General features: G+C 30.3%; 2 protein-coding genes across 3 annotated transcripts in view; both read right to left on the reverse strand.

Annotated features, from left to right (window-relative positions):
• Positions 1-2900: 2900 nt before the first annotated feature.
• Positions 2901-11578, reverse strand: LOC143226381 (soma ferritin-like). Its single transcript, XM_076457280.1, has 4 exons — positions 11311-11578; positions 7212-7358; positions 5922-6047; positions 2901-3473 (listed from the first exon to the last, which is right to left on the reverse strand). The coding sequence occupies exons 1-4, from the start codon at positions 11413-11415 to the stop codon at positions 3324-3326; spliced, it is 528 nt and encodes a 175-aa protein (XP_076313395.1). The 5' UTR covers positions 11416-11578; the 3' UTR covers positions 2901-3323.
• An 8121-nt stretch (positions 11579-19699) lies between these two features.
• The window catches only part of CycY (cyclin Y), a 35461-nt gene continuing 32657 nt past the window's right edge, over positions 19700-22503 (reverse strand). For both annotated transcript variants that reach the window (XM_076457281.1, XM_076457282.1), the window contains exon 9: positions 19700-22149. In XM_076457281.1, coding sequence (XP_076313396.1) covers positions 22033-22149 — 117 coding nt within the window. In that variant the 3' untranslated portion in view covers positions 19700-22032. The remainder of the gene's footprint in view (positions 22150-22503) is intronic.

The following is a 22503-nucleotide window of genomic DNA, read 5'->3' on the forward strand; positions in this document are numbered from 1 at the left end:
ATTCTAATAAATATGTAGTAAATTAAAAAAATAATAAAATATTTTAATAAACACATTCTACCAAAAAAATTATCAAAATCATTTGAAATAAGAACAACCATAAAAACTGCCATGCTTGGATGTGGTATACCCAATGGCAGATTATTATTGGTAGAAGAGGTAGGTAGGTAATGGTATATGCTAACTGACAAGTAGTGTTCCTCAAACAATGGTACATAAAAGTACACACAGAAGTTTGTGTGGTGTTGCTAAATAGTTACCTTTCCTCTAACACTTCAAATTTAGTGACTGTGGCAGACAGTCTTGACAGCTTAATAATAAAATTGTTTAAATATCACTTGTAACTTGCACACTTTAGCTCTTCTGAATCCATAATGTTAGTGTTGGAATAACCAGAAATTAAAATCAGTTGATTAGTTTACACAATGCTAATTGAGACAGTAACTGTTGACACACAAGTAAATCACTCATTTAATACTAAAAGTCTTAAAAGAAAAAATGTGAAAAAATTGCATAATCTTGCTTTGATACTTCATTAATTTCTTTTTAAATTTAAAAAAGTGAATTGTTTAAATCTTAGTTACATAACTCAAGGATAGTGTGGTTGTCATCTATTCAGTGTTATTTTTTTTACTGTTCAGCCATATGCTCACTAAATATTTTAAAATAAAAGGTTAACATCTCATACATGTAATACTGCTGCACTGTTTGGTTTTAGTTGGTGGGGATGGGGGGTCACACTCCAGCAATGGAAGGGGGAATATTTATATGTACTACATAAATACACAATTGATAATGAGAAGAAATCCACTTAAAGTGAAAATTATCTCAGGATTGCTGTTAGAGAACAATGTTTATCTTCTTAGGTCATCTTCAGGTTAGAGGTAATTGTTGGCTTTTCTTTTGTTTTGGCCCCTTAGTTTATCTAGTTTTTGGTTATGGTGGATTGCTTTAACCCGTTGTTCTCTATTTTATTAGTAAAAGTATTAATACCAGCCATTCTACTATACATAAATGCACAGCGTTCTCATAACTTTGAGAAGGAAGGATATACATGTTAATAAATCAGTTATACAAAATATTAATTGCAGCACTGACAAGCTCCACAATAATAAACTGTCTAGAAACAGAATTTATCTTGCATACATTTTAAATTAAACTGCTAACTCTCCAGACTTACCAGGAGAGTTCATAAGAACCCCCATTGGCATGGGTGTTCAAAATTTTTTATAAACTACTTCTGCACCAAACTGATTATACAAAACTACTTTATATGATGTTGAATTTTAAATGGACATTAAAAGAAATGCTTTTTTTCCTTCAATGAGGAATTTTAGGCCTAGTGGTTTATAATGCTTCACCAGCTTTTACCATTTCAAAACTTATGCCTATTCATAACTCTGAAGTAAATGAATTATGAGCATGAATTACAAATTCACTCCCAAATTTAAATATCCTACTTCTGCCTTTCAGAGAATACCTTAGAATTAACTTTAACGTTATTCCTACGAATTTACAGAAAATTTAACAAAACTGTCCTACAATGATCATTGACATGTTATTTTAAATATTAAAAATTTGATTATAAAGAGATTATTAAAATTATAATACAAATACCTCTAATTTGCTCTCATCTAATGTATTAGATCATACCTACATTGTGACAAAAATCTAGAATTAAAAAAGTTCTCTTAAATCACTAATTTAGTTTCCATGGGTTTAAGAATGAGTGGTGTGTCATCTCATTTCACGAAAACAGGCACAAAGAACTGGCCATCACATATTCAGCCATAATGTGGGTGTAAAAAGTGTGCAAATGACAATTATCAAATATTACCCACTTTATGGACCATAATCAAATACAGAAATTGTTTGATGTGGTTTATATAATAAAGAAACATCTTTTTTCACATTCCCAGATTGAAAACTCTCACCTGTGGTCCACAAACACTGAAGGGAGTTTATATATATATAATAAAGAAGACTGAACAATCAATTATGGATAGAAAACTTGCAAGAATTAGAAAACATTCTACAACTTTTACAGTGTTTGAAAGTGAAATTTTGATGGAGTTAAAAATTATGTTCCAAATAGGACTTTCCACTTGCATACATAACCAATTAAAGTAAAAATTAATATTACAAAATGTATTCTCAAGATGGCTGGTATGGGTATTAAAACTTTAATTAGAATAAAGGAACACCTATATACCTATACTAATTAATAACCTAACATCTAACTACAATGCACCCTACAATCATAAAGCCATTTACACTTATCTGCAACATATGCCTGGTAACAGTCAATTCCAAACTTTTTAACCTGAAGCTGACCTAAGGTCAAAACATTGTTCTGTATTTTATTTTAAAGTTTTAATAACCATACCAGCAATATTTTACTTCATCTGGGTTTCTCATCATTACAAATCAATAGCACAGTTCTACTGATTAATTAAAAGTAAATTTATTTTCTTAAACAGATAAACTTTGATACTGTCCATTTTATTAATAGGTTAGTATTAATATAAATCATTGTGTACTTCAAGTTAAAACATCAGTAATAATTTCATGGCACTTCAAAGTAAATGTTAATGAGTAAAATTATACATACTGCAATATTTCAACTGTCTTAAAAAGAATGTTTTGGTTTTTGGAATTTTGTCCAAAGCTACACAGCGGCTGTCTGTGCTAGCCGTCCCTAATTTAGGGGTGCAAGACTAGAGGGAAGGTGAAATCTATTGCCATTATAAAGTAACTAAAAAATTCATTTTAACAAACTAAGCCATTAAAAGTAAGAAAAATTCTAGAGTCATGCAAACATCTGGAAATTTTTACTGACTTAAGATAATATTTAATATGGTGTACATATTCATACAAGAATTTACTTCATAACAGACAAATTTGAAAAAAAAATTTATTTCATTGATTTAGGTTTACATATAAAAATGTATTATTAACTAAACCCTTTAAAACTATTTAAAACACAAAAGATACCTTTCTTTTTTTCAAACTCAAAAGTGAAAACATATTCCAAAATGCATGCATTGGCTTCCCAATAAACTTTCAAAAACTGATATAACCAGTGCAGTATACACCAACACAAAACTAACTTGACAAACAAAAATGTTTGAATATTATTTTAACTACAAAGAACACTTATTTTTAATTTGTGTGTACTACCAACAAATTTTATAAACTTTTTTTTTTATAGTTAGTGAAATTTTTTACAGATACTTAGTTAAAATAAACACAATTTTATAGTGTAATAAATTTGTTGAAGTGCATTATTGTAAAGTTGTACATAGTTCTTTCCTACATATTCCTCAATCATCTTCTCCCTTCAATGTTTCCTTGTCAAACATGAACTCGCCCAAACCAGAACCGACACGTTTCAAGTTGGTTACATAGTCGGAAAGCTGTTTGATTGACTCCACTTGCTCCTTCAAATATTCTGTCTCCAAGAAGTCGCACATCTGTTGTATATGAAGTTAAGAAATATTAATCATTTAAAAATTCCTTTATAAAAGTTTCTGATGGAAAGTTCTATAGAAAACTCCCAGTTTTTTTGTTTTTTTTATGAAGTTTGACTTGGCTTGATACATTATTTCACCAGTAAAAACAGTACAATGCAAACTACAATATTGCAACAAGATGTTACAACCTTTGAACTTTCTTTGCCTAACTAATATTCATTGCACAAGACTTGTTGACATACACAAGCATTGGTTAAAAATGTGTCAGATAATTGATTTTCATCTCTAAATTGTCAACTAGTGATGTAACCGCAGCATTTTAATACATTTTCTTCCTTTCTGTACAAACAGCATGAAACATTCTTACTTAAAATATATACCTTGTTACTCCTCAAAATGTGTAATTTTATGTTCAACACAATATGTCAAGAATAAGGAGCTAAAATTAAAGGAAGTCCTACTACAGGAGAAATATTTAAAGAACCAGAGAGACTGGATCAAGTCACTAGAAATTATAAAAAGATAAAAGGCACAAGGAAAACGGATTTCAGATTCAAATAGTTTAAGGAAAAAAAGTCACTCCATCTATGTACAGACTTTAGAGACTTCCAAGAAGACAGAACATAGAGCTTGTTCCCAAACCAAAGTCCAGAGTACAAAAGAAACAAACCAGGCACAGTTTACATTTCTTGTTAAGTTCAGAAATGGACATAACAGAAATTCAAATATGCAAGGTATTTCAGACAAATTTTACACTAACATGCAGAATGAACAAAGAATTACTTAAATTTTGGTCACTGTGCACAAGTTCTAACATCTAAACTCTCTCTTGTACGACTATCAAATGCTGTTCCAGCTGAAACAAAATAGTTAACTTACAACCTTCTATTTGCAGTATACTTTAAGAATTATAATACACACATCCACAAAAATTCACTATTTCTACAAGTAAATAAAAACTTGTAATACAACATTAGAAAGAATTGTGAAGCACTATTATTAGACAATTTAACGAGCTATTCTAAAACATCTAGGATGGAAAAAGTTGTTCTACAATGCCCAGTTATAGATAGTCTGAAAAGGTAGAAAAAATCACCCACTCTTGAAACACCCTCATGTTTTTAAGCACTAGCATTCTAGTTGGTTTATTCCAAAAGCTTATAAGAAGTATACTTAATCAATTAAGAGCGAGTCAAGTTTCAATACATAAAGCTAAACTTTTGGTCAAAAAATCACAACCAAAATGTGATCATCACTCTTTTCAATCTTCAATTATAAAGTTGCTTGTTTTAGAAGTTATTGGTTGAAAAAAGTCAAGGTTTTATAGTCATGTATGTTACTTGTTGCATAGAGGCAATTCCTAAAAGTATGCAAGGCATCAGTGTAACCCCCTGAAAAGTAACATCCAAAATAGTACCTAAATAATTTAATATTCACACATCTAAACCCAACTGGGCAAGGCTTGTTCACAGCATAATATTATGTACCACAAGTCAGCCAGACTTCAGTTTATCAAATGATTAATCTGTTAACTATAAAAGAACATAAAATTATCCTCATGAAACATAAGAACCAGACAGATAAGAAGTTAACTATAAAGCACAGTGTCCAAGACTTGAAACTACATTCTGTACAAGACAGTCCAAAGTACAATATCAGAAATTAATATAAAGAAAAATGAAACCAAATATTCAACAAAGAATTACTAATATTTATTTTAACACTTCTTCTGGTAATATTTTCAGTTTCATAGCTAATCACTTGCCAGCAATAGTTCTCAAGGCTTAAGTTCAGTTCAACAAGTTAATAAAACTAAGATCAATATCCTGAACAATAACAGCCCCATTATCAACAATACTGAGCAACATTTATGTAATCAGAACTTTTGGAAATAGTATAGCCCCAACCCAAAGAGTACATCAAATTAGGGGCCAAGAAAAAAAAAAAATTAGAACCACAAATAACTACAGACTAGTAAAACAAAAAAATAGCAGTTGCTTACAGATCATAACAGTCACGAAGGAAAGTGTAGTGGGAGAAAACCAGTAAATTCAGGTTACTAAACAATCCTCAACAGAAGAACAAATCTAATGAATAGCAAGGAACAGTCATACATGAGTAATTTAAAATTTTTGGAAATTCCATATAACAGCTGCTACAATACTTGTAATTGTGAAATAGAAACAAGTGAAAAAAAAAAAGCCTTCAAAGCATTACTCCAGGGTTCGCTGTAAAGGAATAAATGCACTGCAGAACTAGAAACACCCTAGGTGCTTACAGTACAACCAACAGATGTTCACCTCACAAACATGTGGAAAGAAGTGGTGGCATATGCAACCAAGATAACTACTTGTGACTCATGACTCATAATGAAATTCCTTTTCTTACTAGGTTTTTTAAAATTCTTACTGAAATCCAATTACTATACTATTTCAATTGTAAACTAACCTGAACATCATTGTGGTTAGAAGCTGTGCGATGTAGGTCCAAAAGAGACTGATTAACAGTCTTTTCCAGATCCAAAGCAGCCTGCATAGCATCCAATCCAGTTCCCCAGTCTTCAACACTAGGTTTCTGCAACATTTAGTTTTACAATCACATTAACTTTCAACAAAAAAACATTGTTTATTATGACTTGATCAAACAATATTCTGATGCAGTTAAGCTGAAGATACAACAATAGAAGGATAACTTGGTACCAAGAAGCAGGTGAAAATACAATGTAGGTAATTGTTTGATTTTTTTTATTCATTCGTTTCAATGAATAAAAAATAACTAAAAAAGTAACATGTATTTTACCCAGCCAAAACACTGAGGATGATAAGGGTATTTAAACTGTCAGGTTTATGAATAACTCTTAGTGATACATTTATATTGAAATACACAATAGACATTTTAATTGCTTAGCTCAAATTGGTAATCACAATGGTAGACAGCTATTTTTTTACTTGTTTGGAATTTGAAAAAAAAATGAAGTCCTCTAACATTTGTGGTTTTTAATCCAGTCATCTTAAGTTGTATTATCCTCTCAATAGAAATATGGAAGTAGTAATTTCAAGTTCAAAAGAAAAGTTCCTTCACTAGACCAGTTATAGAACCTGTTTTATCAAGAATCAACTTCCTTCCTAGAACTCACTGCAGATAAATGGTACATTTAAACATGGTTCACTGATCTTAAACAACCATAACAGTTTTGTTTTTCTCTCTCTCTCTCTCTCTCTCTCATGTTACCCTAACAAATACTGATTACATCAAATAAATGTTGTATTCTTAAAATTGTATAGGTCCTAAATCTGCAAATATTTCTTTAAATTCCATTCTATTCTCATAATTTATATTCAATAATTTGTCTTTTCTACAATCCCTTATTTAGTTTTGAATTTGTTAACAGTCAGTAGCTAGAGTGATTATTAGAATAACCAACTCAAGATGAAACACTAAAACAAACATTTTTAATTATATATTCAAAAAGCCTGATGACATGATTATGTTTTGCACTGTTAGAGAAAGACAAGTATTTGAATAAAAAAAATTAAATATATAAATCTGAAAAGTGAACATGAATTTAATAACTATACAAAAAATCATATTTGCAAATACACTAAGTAACATCTAAGCTATAGGATGCAGTTTTAGATAGTTTAAAACACCTCCTAAAATTTACATATACAGACACACAAACACACACTAATGTAATGGAACAGTGAAGTTTACACACAGTAAAAATACAAAACAAACCTGGATATTTTGCAACACAATACGCCCTCCTCTCATATTTTGGTACTTCATCAATTTCTCAGCATGCTCTCGCTCTTCGTCACTTGAACTCTTAAAAAACTTGTAGAACCCTTTCAAAGCTACATCATCTCGATTGAAATAATATGCCTGAAAACAAAGACGATGTGAAAGTTATTTTTATGAAATATTTAAACAGTTTCTCAAAATTCTCTTGAAAATATGCATTTCTTCTTCTAATGTCACTTATGCCAAAATTTCAGTTGTAGCCATCTTCAACCTTATCAATCCCAAACTCAAGATTTAATAATAAATTTTCCAAAGTCATTAAATCACTGACAACACTTCACTCTTCTCACAGACTGACTTGTTACAGTAAAAACACGTTTCTATTTCACTCCTATGCTGATAGTTTTTCAAACCATGGTAATTATAAATTAAGATGATTATCCAATTACTTACATGGGCTTCTAAAAATTGAGCAATGTGATAACACATCTGTGCAATGTATTTTCTATCTACATAAACATCTAAATCCACTATAGAAATTAAATAGAGCTGTAATACATATTTTACACATTGATGAAATTCAGATTCATTGGGTTTGATTGTCAAGAAAGAATGAAAACAAATAAAACTTCATTATTGTAAGCTGTCTTGAAAACAATCTGGTTGAAATACTTCACATCTTCAAAACTAAAATATCTTAAACCTAATGATTCTAGTGACCACCATCCTTATCTCTACAAGACAAACTGCCTCACATTTAAAACTATTACAAAACAGTGAAACATACATTAACTTTAAACTAACACAGACAACACTTACAGCATCTAGCTGGCATGGTAAAGAATGAAACTGAAAGAAAGCCCACTGGAAATCATTATGAAGCATCTAATATCTAAACTAAGGATTTCCAAAACTATTTACATTTTTTACCCATTTAGGTCTCATCCTTCCTCTTACAACGTAAAAAGTTAGATGTATTTCTTTAGTTTAAAACCAGATTCTGCCTGCTTCAAAAGTTCTTTTCTCATCTAAAAAATACTAGTCTTACCATATTTTCCAATGTTATTATAGTAGTTTAGATTATCAAACAAACAGATACTAGTAAAGCCTAGTAAGTTAACCCTTCAGCATAGTTGCTAGTCATCATTTGGTATGCAAGGTCTTAGTTCAATCCTAGTTGTAAGAGATTGAAAATTAAAATCATACTAGCATACTTTCTTTTATGATGTTTTACAATTTTAGAATATTCTTCTAACAGCTTTGAGAATAAATTACAATCAACATTATCTGATAGGCTGTTCAAGCTGTTCAAGTATTCATGATGAAACTGTAGAATGGACAGCAACTACCTCTTGTGGAGACAAGTGTGGAGGACTTCCTCCTTTCGAAACGTCATCCTCTGCACTTGTCTCCACAACAGGCAGTTGCCATCCATTCTATAAAGTTATCACAATCAACATCTTTAATTATTTGTTAAACAAATTTTCAAAGATATATTTGTGTTATCACTTGTACCACTTTTTTTTAACCAACTTCTTACAATTATTTTCTGTACCAATGTCAACTAATGTAAATCTTTCTCCAATTTTCTTTTTAATTCAATATCTGAAATGTACAAGTTACCATATAAATAATGTTTTTTTTTGTTAGAAATTGTTTTTTGTCTACAGATTCAGCAGTCATGGTAAACTAATGTTGATTCTTCTCCCTCAAATACTTAGAAAATATTTAAGTACTCTAGTCTGTTTATCACGTACACAATTACTACACAAATACACATGCTACAAGACAGCAAGTTCAGTATTACTACATACCTTCTAGAACCTGCACACCTTTTTATATGACAAGTGCAAAATATCTTTACTGGGGAACATCTAGAACAAACTCAATTCAAGTTCATTTTTGTAAATATATTTACAAATGACATATACCAAATAAAATCAACTGTAAAATATGTAACCTCAAGATTCATATTTCAGAGCCATTAAAAAATGCAGTTTATTTGATTCATGTTAACATAGTATATTAATTCCAACTTAACCTGAAACAGTGAGAAATGACAAAATATTAAGTACAAAACATTATTTTTGCTTGGAAACACAAACCTGATATTTTTTCCCACATTTATTATTTATGTATAAATCTCTTCACAGATAAGTTTGTTTTATTTTTAAATAAGTACTACCTTAAGATTTATTCTTATTCACAAAATTATATGAAACTGAAAAATGTATTTTGCAATTTAAGTATTAGCAGATGTGCCCATAAAAAGCCATAAGCCTACTCCTAATGATGGGAACAAAATACTAAATACCACTGAAAAGTTCAATTTATTTCTGATTGGTATCACAATCAATAGTGACACCAAACTTCATAAATAAGATAAAATAGCTTTTAATATTTTCTGTAAATTCATTCTAGCACATTTACAAAGTTTTTGTTCATTACATATGTTTCTCACATATTAAGTTTCATTTAAAAGCTGCTCTTGACATGTACTGCAATACTAAATATTTGTTTGCCAAATCAAAATATATGAAACCTTCACTGCAAATAAATGATAAACAAAACAACCAACTTCAATAGTTTACAGTTTGATGAATGTTATGTAGCACTATGGCCAAATTTGTTTTCTATCCTCCCTGTATGTATACCTAATACTAATACCAATAACTGTGATATGCAAATGTGTTATATTTTTACACCATCTTTGGTGATACAGAAATTTTGAAATCTTTTGTAGTATGAGAATGCTTTGTCCACAGTTTCTCCATTTGATTATGACTATCTTTCTACTGGATCAATTATCATTGCCTGTGCTGGGAAAAAGACAGAGGAAACCTATCATTGGCTAAGATGGCACTGGTATGTCCAAGATTGCAAATGCTGCAAGAGTGATCGATCATGTGGTTACATCATAACAAGATACGAAATCAACCAGTTTTGTGTAAGTTTAAAACCCACTTTTAGAGATCTTTCTTACTAGGCTTTCTTTGTGGTTGGTTGGTTAATTTAGTGTTTTATGGCACAAAGCAGCTAGGCTATCTGTGCCAAACATACAATAAAAAGGTAAAAGTAAAGTAAATGTAGTAAAAATTCAGAAAAGAAAATGAAGGTAAAACAAAACAGTTTAAAAACAAATAGCATAAAACCAATGTTGATATCCAGTCTACAATGTTAAGAGAGAAACCACAGTAAGACAAGTGTAAAAGACTTTCTGTTGCATGAAGGTAATTATCATAACCCACCAGGAAGGCTAACAGGTAAGTACAAGAACCACCGTCAGTCACCTGAAGTTAGCCTTTCCAGTCCTGGTTCCGGGTTGTGTGTCATTATGGCCATTTTCAAAAAGTAAAGTAACAAAAGCTTTAAAAGAAGTGGAGCAAAATTTTAATAACTCGCCAGGATGACTAACGGGTAGTTCAAACAGCAGCGTTAGTCACCTAAAGTTAGTCTTTCCAGTCCTGGTGTCGAGTTATTTAATGTTACGGCCATTTTCTAATTTCAAATCGAGCTAGAGAGACTGATTCTTAAAAGGAAACCACATTAAAAAGGTTTAATGTATAAATTAAAAACTTAAATGACATTAAAAAGATTAATGATCTTCAAAAAACTAAAAATTTTATCAAGGTTGAGGTTTTCTTTGCCACTGGCTCTGCCGAAATTCAACTCAAGGAAAGTAAAGCTGAAGATTCAATTACTTATTTAACAGCAACAATCGTCTCCTTGTCTATGCAAGCTAAGTTTTAAGAAATTTGAAATTTCAGATAAATTTTCTGTTCGACCCTGCTCTTATTAGCAGACTTTTCTTATACTAATATGGAAAGTATGTTTATTGTAGAATATCACAATAGTATTGGTATTTTAGTTAGTGAAATAATTAAATAAGAGGATCTCATCCAGTACTCAATCAAATGATTTTCGGTTTTACTTGTAAACACTTGTTCCCTTATTTGTATGTATAAAAATATTATAATGTCAATATTTCATAATTCATCAAAATCATAGGATGATATTCATAATTAATAACAAAATCTAAATACGCCGTAAAGCAAACCTAACTCTTAAGCTAACGACAACTTTATTTTCTTACCATAGACGTGTACACATAGCTTGCATATAATTCCATATTAATCTGTTTGTTCACTCCAGCTTCACATTCTACATGATAATTTTGTCTTGGTTGACTGGTTGCCATAATACAAATTTAATTACTTCACAATCTTGAAAAATCAGCTTACTCAATCTCAAACAAAGGTGCTTGTTCAATCACTGTTGACGCTAAACACCACGATATCAAGTGCGTCACATTTGACCTGTTTCTTTTATAACCATCGGAAACCATTGCAAAAGGATAAAACTAGGTGATCTATGATTGGTTGATTTTAACTTTAATAATTCTTAATACAATATAACTTGTAATAAAAAATATATTAAGAGTTTATATTTAAAACATAAAACTAACTCAAATTTATATAAAAGTCGAGCAACAAGATAAAACAAACAGAATTTTGTTTTGTCCAATCAGCGATGTTACTGTTTGGTAATAAAAGTGTGAGGCAATAAAATGTTATGTAACACTATTTAGCTATAAAGTTAAAAACACTGGTAATAATAATTTTTGTATAGTGTGTGGTAATATGTAATATTTACAAGTGAGCGAGGCAGCGTAATATATTCGAATGTTTAACTGTCTAATTGCCTAAATAGCTTTTAGTAATCAAAAGTAAAGACGATAAATTCTTGATGACGAGAAACCAATTTGAAATAAAGATATATCTCGGAACGGCTGGTATGGCTATTAACACTTATTGATGAGGAGAGAAAAAACTTTTCGACCTTCTTAGATCATATTTAGGTTATCAATAAAAGTGTTAGTACCTGTACCAGGCGTTCTGAAATACATTTTTAACGAAGATAAATATTTCAGTGGCTTCGTTATATGCTGAAATGCTTATTATAGAATGTTGCAAGTAAATTATCTTCTTAAAAATATGTTTCAAAAACGATTCTTACTTTCCAGACGATATTTTTTATCATCTGGAGAGTAAAAGTTGTTTGTTTTCTAACTGTACTATCGAAATGTATAAATCTCTCAGTGTACACTACAAATTCATTAAAAGAACAGTTATTAGTGAAATTATATTTATACAACTATTATAGAAAATATAAAACATGCTAAGGTGTTGTCGTAGCAAGTTTCTTTGGTTTGTCGGGCCCTCTGGAATATTTGCAAAAACAGTGTGAGATCCCATCATTGTAACAATCAAATATTAATTATATTTCTTCAGTAACATTTGCAATAGTCATCTTCATTTGTAAACCCAATTCCACAAACACTTTTCAATATAAACACTGAAATTAACAAAGGCCTAAATAAATATATAATCAAGAACATACCAAATGATAGAACACATTATCATAATATAGTATGTTGAACCAGAGAGTCAGTAAGTTCCAATCACTCTAATTACCTTTTGAACTATTTGATTAAGTTAGGTGTCTTGTGAAATTTCTCATGGCAAAGACTATAATATAGAGCCTAGTGTATAAAGATAAATAGTAATTTTTTCCCACTGGCAAGTTTGACAGTATCCCAAGGATATAATATTTATTTTGTTAAAGTGAGAGTAAGTTATATGAAAAGCTCCTGAATTTTGATGTAGTTATTATTAATATGTAATACCATGATTTCTCAGCATGGGAGAGATTTCAATAGAATCATCTTAATAGATATCATTGATTTATGGAACTCTTGTGTACAGCCACCACACTACACTTGTTTTTATCTTTGTTGTTTGACTGAAATAGTGTTTCTATGTGTTGTACATTATGTCTAATCTTTTCCTTTCTTCAAAATTAGTTGAGGTCAGAGAATTCTGATTTTTGCTCTATAAAGTATTCTGTGGTGACCTTCCTAATATTTTGCAATGAATGAACCTGAGAATGTCATAGTGATACAACACCAAGAAAAATAAATCAATATCCCAATTATCATAATATAAACACAACATTAAGATTATACAGTAATAAAACTCAAAATGCTGAAATAAACCCTTTTCCATGTGCAACTCAAAATAAAACATAAATGATTATTTTACATACAAAATAAATTACTTGTTTTTCCCCCTCCAATTTTCAACTCCTAACAATCCCAGTGGCAGCACATATGCCCAAGAGACATCCATGTATTCAGGGTGAAGAAGAAGCAAGTTTTGCAAAAGGTAACCATAATCAATTAATTCGTATTCATTACTATCAAACTTCACTGCACATTATTGTCATATTTAGCTTTAATTTAATTTTGTTTTAATTTTCAGCTTGTATTTATCATAGATACATCAATTTGGAATCTGAAACTGACTAGTACATCATTTATATTAGGTGAACAAGCCTGCTCCAAATTGCAGCTGGCCCTGCATTGTAGTAAAATATTACAAGTTTTTATCACTGTTACCCTACTTAATACAAAAACTCTTCAACATGTATGAACACAATATTAAATCAGTATTTTATATTTTATTTCTTTTCACATATATTTAACTATATAATTATCTGGATTTATGACTAATAAGGTGTTGATGACAATATTTCATATAGATTCATGCCTCAGTATTTGAAGATGTACCTAACAACCATCATTCTTGATGACGAGAAACCCACTTGAAATAAAAATGTATCTTATTTATTAATAAGGAGAGAATAACATTTTGACCTTCCTGGGCATTTTTAGGAAGGTCAAAATGTTGTTTCTCCTTATCAATAAAAGTGTTAATATTCATACCAGCCATTCTGATATATATACTTTTAATAACCATCGTGTTATCATTAGTATGTGTGAATTTCTTCATTCTTTTTTCTTAAAAGCATTCACACCTTAACATTCCATGGTGAAAAAGAGGCAGTTTTATTTTATTTTTGTCATAAAAACACTAATTCAAATGTGTTACACATTTATGATTCAATATGAAACAAGGTTAATGTTTTGTTTTAATTGTGTACAAAGAGTGTAAAAATTATGATCACTCAAGGTGAATAGTAAAATTTATAGGTAACAGCTTAATAGTTACCAAAGCTGGAAGGTAAAGTTTTTAATATATATTTGTGTAGATCACAGTGATAGAATAACAATAAAGTAATCACAAGTGAAGAGAAAAGAAACTATGTGGTCCTCTCACATTGTTATTTAATTTTCATGTTGGTAGGCAGGTTGTGTTTTGGATGGATGGCAGAAATGGATATTTTCCCAGCTGGTCTTGATAATGTAGTTATGGTCTTACCAATGTCATTAAACAACATGTAATTTTCCATGGTGAGAGAACTGGTTATCAAGCAGTAGGACAAATGTGTGCAAAACTTTTAGTACATCCAGTCTAAGATCAGGTAGCCAAAAAAGTCAAGAATTTGATCAGACAAAATGAACTGTTTTTAACTAGGTTCATTTTATTAAGAGGTCAGCTGAAGTTGTAAATTTGAATGTTATGAAGGCCTAGTCACAACTATGGTAGTTACCTTGGTCAGGTCACATTTCTCAAGTCATATATTACATTAACAAGTGTATTCCTTGCACTTGTGGACATGTCAGGCCTCAGTGGGTCCTGAACTTCAACAGCACACAGCTGTGGTGACTCCTGTTAAAAGTCCCTTAGCAACAATTAACACAGTTAGTTTAAATTTTCATCTTCCACCAATCACATTCTGGTTATCTGAACAGAGACCAGGTTTAGTGAGGAGGGGAAATGGTGTAGAACTATAAATTCTTGTTCCTACACTGGCCAATAAAAAACATTAACCACACAATCACCAAGTTTTAATTTCTGAACATGAGAATCAATTTGCACAGATATATCACCTCTACTAGATTTATTTCAAGTTTAGTAAATTCAGAGGTGACATGAAAGCAATGCCATGCAGGTATCACTTCCGGTTGTACACTCGTAGTTTAACTGTACTTTTTCTGAAATGTTAAAAAATATTCAGTACAATTGTTTGCTTACTAAATATTAAAATCATCTCAATTGAAAATATTCAATCATAATAAAATAGAATGATGAATGTACTAAATTTACACATGGTATGGCATAAAATAGTATGTGAATTTTGGTTTGTACAGATAATTTTTTCTACTCAAAAGATATTTTAAAAATTTGATCCAATCAAGAATATCTTCAACTCTGTTACTGGAAAGAAAACATTATTTTTTTCTCAACAAGTAGTGTGACCTTACTCTTATTTTTTTTTAAGAAAAGGGTAATATTTGATAAATATTTCAGAGCAAAAAGTGGAAACATTCTGTTAGCATTAATGAAAATACTGAGTGCATTATGTCTTTAAATAATGCTTTACAGGTGAATAATCACAGATTACTTCATATTGCAAGTTTGAACACTCAGATCAAAACATTCATTTTTCAATCACATGCTGCTTGACAGTTGTTCTCTGTCTAAATGATTCATTCATATATCACACATGGATGACTGTATAATGTTTATATGTTTGTATCACCACACTTGAACATATGTAAAAATGTGTACATATATATTGCCATATACATATATTAAATGTTGCACATTGCTATACGTGTTAGTATCCTCTAATATTTTGCCTCCATCTCGTGTAATGTTACCATGGTAATCAGTATGGGAAACCTCTACCAGCTATGTCTCAGTAGTCATGGTAATGTAATGTGATACCATCTACAAGTTCTTTAGCTCAACAGGTTTTGTGGGCATTATGATTGATTGTTTGGAATTAAGCATAAAGCTACACAATGGGCTATCTGTGGTTTGCCCACCATGGGGACTGAAACCCAGTTTCTTCTTTCCAGAGTTAATATTTTTACCATTACTACAGTATATATCAATGCATACTCAAATCAACCTAGATCTAGAGAGCCACCAACACCAGCAGCCAAGCTGTCAATATATTCACCAAATGATATCCTTGCTACAGCTGGCATCACTAAAATCTCAATACATGCAAAAACAAGAATTCTTAGATTTAAACTGATAACACTATGTAACAAAATATTTACTTGTTGCTGGGGAGAAAGTGTTATTTCCCAATTGCTTATGCCTAAAGTAAATGGAAAAAGACCTATTTTTCTCTTCAAACTTTGCTTTTGTGACCTGGGAGCATATGATGAAAACATGATGGGAGACTATATTTGGGGGCTGATACATGAAAGTGATTTATATTACAGTTGCAAATCTCGAAAAACTACTCACTTCTAAACATTTTTGTATAGGTTTAGTATAAATACATGTAAATCTTGATTCATATGTTGTTTTATTCAGACCTTATGTAAATAAAAATGTGCAAATTTGCCCATTTTTGCATAGAAAATAGGTTAATTTCTAAATTTCATTATCCAGGTCACAAAAGCAAAATTTGAAGGGAATAATGGCCATGTTCTGTATTTTTACAACATAAACAATTAAGAAATAACACATACTATCCAGGAACAAAATTTGTGTTACATAGTGTAATAAAAAAAAATATATTTGGTGTTAAGAAAGAACCCAGCTTGTTCACTGCACATGAAAAAGTTGTACACATACATTTAAGTGTGTTTGAGATGTCTAGTAAGTATTACTCAGCTATAAAGAGAGAATAACTTTCACAAATTCTCAGATGAACATTTTGATATAAAAGCTCATTTTAAAGTTAAAATGAAAATTGCAATATCCTATTTGAATGCATAGTGAATAAACGTTTATACCACTGACTTTTAGCCAACAACAGACTTAGACATACTAAACGTCGAGGGTACAATGTAGTGAGCATAATCCAGGGCCCTACAAATTTAAATGAGTGTTAGGTCATTACTCATAGAAAGCAGAATGGCTAGTCAACAAAGGCAGCTTGTCAATCAGCACTGTACAATCCAATGTATTATCTTTATCATTTACTACCTATCACCTCATCTGCTCATAAAACATCTAAGACTGGTGAATGTTGTCTAGCAGTAACATCTACAATATCTGCAGCCCATCTCGAGTGTCATTGACCAGAATTGGGGTTGAATTACTTTGGTCATCAAATGTCTGCAAGTCCTGTAAAAATCACCTTATTCAGTTTATACCTGGCAGATCACACAATGCTCAGTAATTGATTCTCAAAGGGAGAATTATATTGGCAAGAGTTTAGAAGGGCACAAGGAATATATTAGTTAAGGAAAATATAAAAATTTTTGGTTGGAGCACATTACTGTTCTACATCCTTGTTACTCTGTGTTGCATTTTCAATGTCACTGATTTCCACTGATATTATCAGGTAGAATTCACATAACTGGAGGTTCAACACAAAATGCATACTGTAGAGTTAAACTAAATTCTGATCTGATTCAACTATAGAAGACAACTGGACATAAGTGTTACAGCAAAATAAAAACAATTTACTTATCAGTATAATACAAAATAATATAATTCAGTTAAGCAAAACAGTTGAGACAAAAGATGTCACATTTCTCTCTGAATGTGGAAAAGATCAATGCTAGAATATTTCTGAATCCCAGCAAAAAAGTGTGTGCAAATATCAGAACAACTGAGAAAATCAGTGTTAAACTTTCCAAATATTATCAGTATCACAGTGAATTTGTCTTCTTGCCACTCGGCCATTGCATTAGTAAAAATATGAAGACAGAATTAGATATTTCTAAATTTTTGCACTACTGATGATACTAGAGGACACATTAGCTGAATTCTAAAAAATTAACTAGTACTGCATTTATGAACTAAAAGAAAAACATGTGATATGTTACACATATTAGTAATCATACACCAAAGATAATACAAGTAGTTTCTCATTAACCCTAAAACACAAGTACATAAACAAAACCCAAAAAGCAGTGAAATAGAAACATCTAGGTAAACTTCAATATCACTTTATATCGGTATGTTATTACAAAGTTTCTATAAACTAGATTTGTTTTTAGTAATTGCATGTATTAATAATAGGTTATTTATAAAAAACATATATTCCTTTTTTTTTTAAAAAAAGTCTGCAAATTAAAACCATGTAAAAGTCAAAACAACTCATTAGCCAGATCACGGGATATTTCCACTTCCATCCAATCTTGTTTGGTTCCATAGCCAGCTCAACAATAGTGATCATTTTTCTTCCAACATTTATTTGTTTACTTTTTATAAGATGGCATAGTGGATTATAAGGTTATAGAGTGTACTCTAACATTATAAATTGTGCATAGAATAATAATAAAATAGGTATCCAAAGGTCATGAGGACTGTTTTCCTCTATCCAATGATGATAAAGTTATAATTATTACCAAAACTAAACAGTCATTATGTCTGTCGAAGAAAAATGAATGAAAATAAGAAATCTGTTTTGGCTATTCACCATTTTTTGAGTTTGGAATGCTCTGGATGGCTGAAAAGTGGTAAATACACTGGAGCAACTATGCTTGATAGCTTTTCATATCTAGCTTCCAATGACTTGTATGTGCATTTACTTTTCTTAAAACTCATTCCTGTGATACATAATATAGGGGTTGACTCCCTAAAGACACTGCTTGCATAGTAAACAAAGTATCGAGTTTTCTACATGTTGCAGTCATCCAAAGGTCATCTATTATTCTATGGTAATTCCTGTTTCACTTCATAGTTAAGCTTTTTAAAATAATACAATCTTTTTGTAAGAAATCTAACTTCAAAGGTTAATAACATCATTTACACTAGAATTATGATTTTTTAAACATTCTGTATAGAGTAATGACAAAATAGGTAGTCAAAGATCACGAATATTGTTTTACTCTGTCAAATGATGTTAAAGGATAAAGGAAAAAAAGAAATATTGCCTTTGGTTTTTCACCAATTTTGAACTTGTGATATTCTGTATTTCTGAAAAGCAGCATACAAAGGAGATAGAGACTGTGCCAGGTAGCCCTTCATATTTAGCTTCTGATGACCTGTAGAGAAGAAAAGCCCAATAATTTTTGTATTGATTTCATATAGAAAGTGCTAACACATTCTCCAATATATACATGTCTGGTTTTCTTTTTCATGGTAGCATAAAGGATATTCATGGTAGCAATGAGAGTTCAACATGTGGCTGGTTTACTACAAAAGCCTCAATTGAAACACAGTACATCATTTATAAGACATTGTGTCCACTGTCTGTAACACCTGGGTTGGCAAATAATATATCTGTTTATTGCTATAAAAAACCATTTGTGAATGGTAATTAAAAATGTGATTAAATTATTGGCCTTATTAAACTGTTATGCTGTTGTCAACATTTAAAATTATTCCAATATATTCCTGCAATAATTCTAGACTTCTAGTAATGCATTCAACAGTTTGTTTCGATAAACTTCACCGAACATATAGATATCCTGTTTATTATCTGAGTAACACTTAACGTTCATAAATAACGAGACAGAATAGCTTAATGTGTAACACAAATGGATTGTTTACACAATATCTTAGGAGAAGTGTTAAAAAATAGTAAAACATTCACACATATTAGCAGAAGAATTTTTTATTTTATTCATTGGTTAAAATGAAAAACTAATATGCTGTTGTTTTTTTTAAAAAAAAAGGCAAGCCAGCACTTGGAGCAAATAATAGTTAAAAGACACTGTATGGTTATTCACAGATACATTAATATCTGACTCCTAATTCTGAAACAATTTTTCATACACTTCTGAACCTTATATTTTCCTACAATTTTTTAAAATAAATGTTTACACTGTTTCTTTTTTACAGAATTTAATAATTGGAAATGCATGCATCAATACCATCTAGTTTAAGTATATACAGATGAAAAAAAAATGTTAGTAGTTAAATTACAAGTGGTAACCAATGAATTATCCCTTGATGCAGTAAACTGTTTAAGCATAACTTTTGGCAGATTTAACAATATTTTGTCAATGTTTGTAATGGAAATCTGAAGATATGCCCCCACCTCTATATATCTACATTAAAATTTTGTGTCTAATGACCACAAATAAATATACAAAAAAATAAACAGTTATTAAAAAATACTTTTATACTTTGTCTATGTATGTGAACAGTTAGCTTTAGGGTATTTAAAATCTGACCCTGTCCTCAATTTAAAAATAAAAGTTAACTCTTGCTTTAACATAACAAACTTTATATGAGCTTGCAAAAAAAAAAATATATCCAGTTGCCACATTTTTGAGATAATTCAAGCACATTAATATTTGCATTTAACAGAAACTTGACAAAAAATGCAAGGAAGAAAAACAGTTTTTGAATGGAGTTCAAGAATTTATTTGAACTCAAGTAATAAATATCAAATCAGCAATGTCTATTTTTATCAGTAAAAAAAACCCAAGTACTTTATATTGGATTCTGTTAGTTTCTGAGAAAAAGGATGTTGAACTGGAAATATAAAAACTTTGATACTTTTTAAAAAAGGGGGAGCAACTCATAATTTTTTTTTTCATAGGAAGACTAAGATGATATCCTATGTCATAAAATTTACCAATACATAATAAGACTGTCACTTGACTATTCAATTTAATGTTTGTGTCTCCTAACAAAAGTATCAAATTCAAATTCATTTTTCTATCAGTTGAAATTGACTTCTCTGATCAAGTAATTAACTTTATTATAAAAAGCACACTACCACTAATATTTTTGAGAACAGCATAATGTGTATACAATTCAAAAGCATGTAGCAGAATAAAAAAAAAACATGCCAACTCATAAGTGTTAAACACTTTTAATGAAGTTCTCCCAAACAAAAGGACCTGTACACTCCTTCTTATTTACAAAAATTTTACTTCAGTTTAACTAAGGAAATTTTTATAATTACAGACAAAATTACAAAGCAAGTACCACTTTTAAACAATCAGTTTCATTCTGTAACTGCACTAAAAATAAATGATATAATAATAATAATATGTATTACAAAAAAAATCAGAGGCAACTCTCAGGTAAATACAGACCTCTAGTTTCTAGGTATAAAAACTTTTTTGTGAAGGATGACAGATCCTTAGATACTATACATGCTTCATTTGTCAGTTACCTTAAAACAATACAAAACATGTAGGTATGTTTGATAATTGTTAATGTTGCTGTAGTCTATACTTTTAACTAGATTCATGGCATTTTTAAATATTGGTGACACAGAAGGTAACTGTTTACTAGCTACCGTTATTGTTAAAAATATTAAACAAGATTATACCACATGATAATTTTAATTAAACAGCTCAAAACCTTCAGTTGCTGTTCAGTGATGCAATTAAACTCACATCCAAGCCACAAATTTTTTCTATCATAAACAGTATAATAAACTCCAAGTCACCATTGTTTAAATCATATTATTAAAGTTAATAGAATTTCAGATATCATGATCAGTCATAATACTTCAGCACTAAATGTTGAAAAGAGATGAATAACATCAGTTACATACTGCTAGAACACTGTGTGATCTTTCTCAGTTCTTACTAAAACCTATGTACAGCTGGAAGTCTGATTAACTACAAATGTTCTTCTTTTGTAAATGCACATAACAAAAACACCATTTTCACACTACACTATCATTCTAGGCAGAAATGTCACTAGAACTACTGTATTTTTCCTTAATGCCATTCAGATCAATTACCTAAAAACTGCTTAAGATTCCTTAACAGACCTCTTTAAACACTTGGACTGGGGTGGTTTAAAAAATATTTTGGGAAAACATTTCAACCACGATATTCAACATCCAAATCCCCTTTCTCTCCTTTTACTAAAAAAGTGCAGGCTAGCATCATGTGAGAGAAACTGATTATGTTTTTACAACAAAGCTGTACATCATGAGGAATTTTACAAAATAACCAAGGCTGTCAGGAAAGAATAGCATTGCTCTTTCTTAAGAGGGTGATGTTGTCTAAGCTGGACCACTTTTTGAAGCCATTCTTGTGAAGTTCAGCCAGTTTGTCCTCACATATTCGAGACATTGCCTACAAAACAAAAGTAAAATATTCTGTACAAACACAAAAGCCACACCTTAAACTAAGTATTTTATAACACGGTAATATCAATTATTGAAGAAAAAGTTTTCTTACAGTTCAATCATTACATCTTCAAATATTGCTAGAGTAATTTTTACTAGTAAAATGGTTAATTTCTGATAGAATTACACATACTAATTTTTGTAATATTCAACGTCTCAGTAAAGAATAAGCTACTGTAATGTATTCTTACAGCATAAATATTATTAAAACTGAATAAACACTTAAAGTTTATACATGTGGTGATCAGAAAAATAAATATTAACTGAAACAATAATCTCTGCATTCCTTCAGTTTTGAGCA

This window comes from Tachypleus tridentatus, chromosome 9 (assembly GCF_004210375.1).
Source record: "Tachypleus tridentatus isolate NWPU-2018 chromosome 9, ASM421037v1, whole genome shotgun sequence".
NCBI lineage: Eukaryota > Metazoa > Arthropoda > Merostomata > Xiphosura > Limulidae > Tachypleus > Tachypleus tridentatus.